Raw genomic sequence first — 3,493 nt, 5'->3', positions numbered from 1 at the left:
GAAACAAACTTAACCTTTAAACTTTACCTACCTTACGGGTAAAGGAATACTAATAGTTAATTAACTATATACAAACAGTTATAGTAATACTCTATCTCTCTATGTGTGTGTGTATATATATATATATATATATATATATATTATATAAAAAAGTTTTGGTTTACTTTCAAACAGTAAAATAAAGTGACTGGAAAAAAAAAAGAGTACGGTTCATACTATTAGAATTATAAATAAATTTGAGTTAAAAAATACATAAATGTTTACATAGAAGTTAATTTTCTTTTACATATTTAGTATTCATATGTATGAAAATTTTACATTCTGTAAACTGGTGAGTGAACAGATGCTATCAAATCAGTCTTTTACTATTTCTATTGAATATTCAATAATTCATTAAAAAAATATGGTTCCATTTTTCTACAACCCAAAATGTCTACCTTATTTTCATTTCCAATTTCAGAAATGGAATTAAGGATTGATTATTATTACTTTATTACAAAAGTTTCCTGATAATGTTGAATGAAATACAGAAATAAATTACTCCAATTACACTCGAGAGTCAAACTATAATGTTTTTTTCAAACCCACTCATAAACAACTTTTCAAATATAATCAAACAAAATTACTTACTCTCCTGAATAACTTTTTTGTTTCATAAATTATATTACTTACTTATTACGTTTGTTTGTTTCCTTAACTATCTAAATATATCTGAGGGATATTGGAGTTAAAGTTTCAGTATTCCAACTTTTTTCTAGTTACATATTCATGTTTTTAAAACAAACATACAAACTAGTGTTGGTTATCGTAGCAAACTTTTATTGCACAAACAAACAATACAGTATTTTACGATTTTACAAGTTGTTTCAAGATGTAAAATCGGATACATTTATAATATTAACAACTTGATTTTTATAATAAAGATATCTGCTGTCTAAAAACTTCTATTTTTATCAGTATGCTTAATATTTCACCTAAATAATATAAATCTGAATTGATTAATTGCAGTAACATTGCTTCATATCCTACCTCAAGGAGAGTGTGGCATTTTCAAAGATCACCTACTGACAGTCAGTTAAACTTGGAATGCTTTTATTCATAATAATTATCTATACACGTATATCACATGAGTATTCAAATTTATACTAAAAATCGTAATCAGTAATTTACTATATTAACTGGAATTTTTGTTGACATTTCACATATTGTCACAAAGCAAACATCTCACCTGCAACTTACCAGTTTTATATCCAGTGTATCTAAAGTTACAATGAGCACTTGAAAAACTCTCTATTACTAGCTCTTAAATCACTAGCCAAAATCAAGTTAAAACCAAGAGTGTGGCAGATATGAATTGAGAATTGGCCCGACCTCAAGTTACAATGAGCACTTGAAAAACTCTCTATTACAAGCTCTTAAATCACTAGCCAAAATCAAGTTAAAACCAAGAGTGTGGCAGATATGAATTGAGAATTGGCCCGACTCTGATATAGTGATTTTACTATACTACAATGAAATAAGAGAGAAAAAATATCTTTTACCTTAACAAGCATGATGGAATTTGGAATGATTTAACATGACAAATATAACATACATTTCACTTGACTGAAAGAAGGTTTAAAAGTAAAATATGTGTAGTTGACAGATAACTAGCTATGTTTGTAGTTCTTTTATTTCTTAAGAACAAAAAATATATGTGTGTGAACTTACGGATGAGCGAGCAAATCAGATATTGATGGAAGTCCTTTTTTTTTACATGCTTCTGTGGAGATGGTAGCTTCCAGGATCGATCCTAACATCAAGAGGATTTAAAATAATAGGATGAAAGTTAGAATAACTGGAAGGACGATTCTTAGTATTGAGTGCAATATAACTCGGAATAAAAACATTATTTAAAATGAATTAAATGTCACCTTGTATGAAAAAGAACAAAGACTTGAATTGGGATTTTACATGTTTAAGCCTTTCTTCAAAAGAAGCCACAGCAATTCTGATTTGAGTCTTACAATATGTTAGAACTTTTTTAAAGAAAACCATGAATGGTTAACACTCAACAGGTTTCCCTTACTGACAATCAACAGAACCAGGTGTGTATTTTTTATAGGATGATTTGATTTTTATGTTACTGACCTCTCTCAAAATACTACAGAGAATGAGTGGTGATGTCAAACAACACATTTCCAAGTATGCCTATTAATATGTAGAAAACAGTACACAGGAAGGAACTTAATCACACAACCTCACTTAACAATAAAAACCATCCTACAGGCAGGAGGAGTTCATTAAAGCCAAAACTCTACTTTCTTTACATTTTACTATAAGCTATAGGAAAGTAGACTACAGATATCCGACTAGCAATGTACAACTGATCTACACAAGTGCTCAACTCCCGATTATTCTTGCACATCATCTTGAATACTTTTAGTTGTAACTGATATGATGAAAACTTACAATGTACAATGTACAACTGATCTACACAAATGCTTAACTCCCGATTATTCTTGTACATCATCTTGAATACTTTTAGTTGTAACTGATATGATGAAAACTGGTCTAGAAGTTGATGAAATCATTGATAATAAAATACTATTGTTCTTCATTTATAATGGTCATAACTAGAACTGTTCATGATTTTTTCCACATGAGCACATTACTCCTATACATGAAACTTGTGTACATGTATATATCTTTATATATATATATATATAAAAGAGAAAGTTTATTTATTTGTTTATTTTGTTCGCTATAGGAAATCAAACAGTTGCACTTACAAATTTTAAAATTACTTCATAATAACCAGTTTTTTTACAAGAAATGTATTGGTGCCATTTATTTTGTATTTGGTGTAGTATTTAATAACGAAATTGACAATTAATGATTATTGCGGCATTTTTTGTAATAAACATACAATATATGCACAACAGAAATTAAATGATGAGATGAAAATGTGTTATAATGGCACGTAGAAAGAACAACAATAAAATGGACCTACAATATTATTGACTATTTGCAAATATTAACTATGGAGACGAGGTAATAAAATAAAAATAAAGTCGAGAACAACAACAAAATTTTATAAACGAAAACCTCTTGCTGAGCATTGGCTATAAAATTATTTCCCTGTCAATGTTCCCATCTTCACTAAAAGGTGTAAGATGATAAAAACAAGTTCTTAGAAGAAAAATAAACAAATAAATAAACTTCCTCTTATATATATAAAGATTTCCCTGTCAATGTTCCCATCTTCATTAAAAGGCGTAAGATGACAAAAACAAGATCTTAAAGAATCTATCTATATACTGCTAAATCTCTGAAATTGTTTGTTTGTCTGCTTATTTTCTCAGTCAAGCAATCATTCACGCTACCGTTCGCGCTCTTTACGAAACTTCTTACTTCACTTTTTTTGAAAAATGAAATGGTCTTACCTTTTGCTCCCGATCAACAGTCAAATAGCTTTCCTTGAATTATGAATAACACGAATGGATTGAAATAT

At 28.7% G+C, this 3,493-nt stretch overlaps 1 protein-coding gene across 3 annotated transcripts in view; it reads right to left on the bottom strand.

Moving 5' to 3' along the window:
• The window catches only part of LOC106469220 (PX domain-containing protein kinase-like protein), a 35,235-nt gene that overhangs the window by 10,876 nt on the left and 20,866 nt on the right, over positions 1 to 3,493 (bottom strand). For all 3 annotated transcript variants that reach the window (XM_022398472.1, XM_022398466.1, XM_022398477.1), the window contains one exon: positions 1,711 to 1,792. In XM_022398472.1, coding sequence (XP_022254180.1) covers positions 1,711 to 1,792 — 82 coding nt within the window. The remainder of the gene's footprint in view (positions 1 to 1,710; positions 1,793 to 3,493) is intronic.

This window comes from Limulus polyphemus, unplaced genomic scaffold (genome assembly GCF_000517525.1).
Source record: "Limulus polyphemus unplaced genomic scaffold, Limulus_polyphemus-2.1.2 Scaffold95, whole genome shotgun sequence".
Lineage (NCBI taxonomy): Eukaryota > Metazoa > Arthropoda > Merostomata > Xiphosura > Limulidae > Limulus > Limulus polyphemus.
This window is presented reverse-complemented; position numbering and strand designations above follow the sequence as displayed.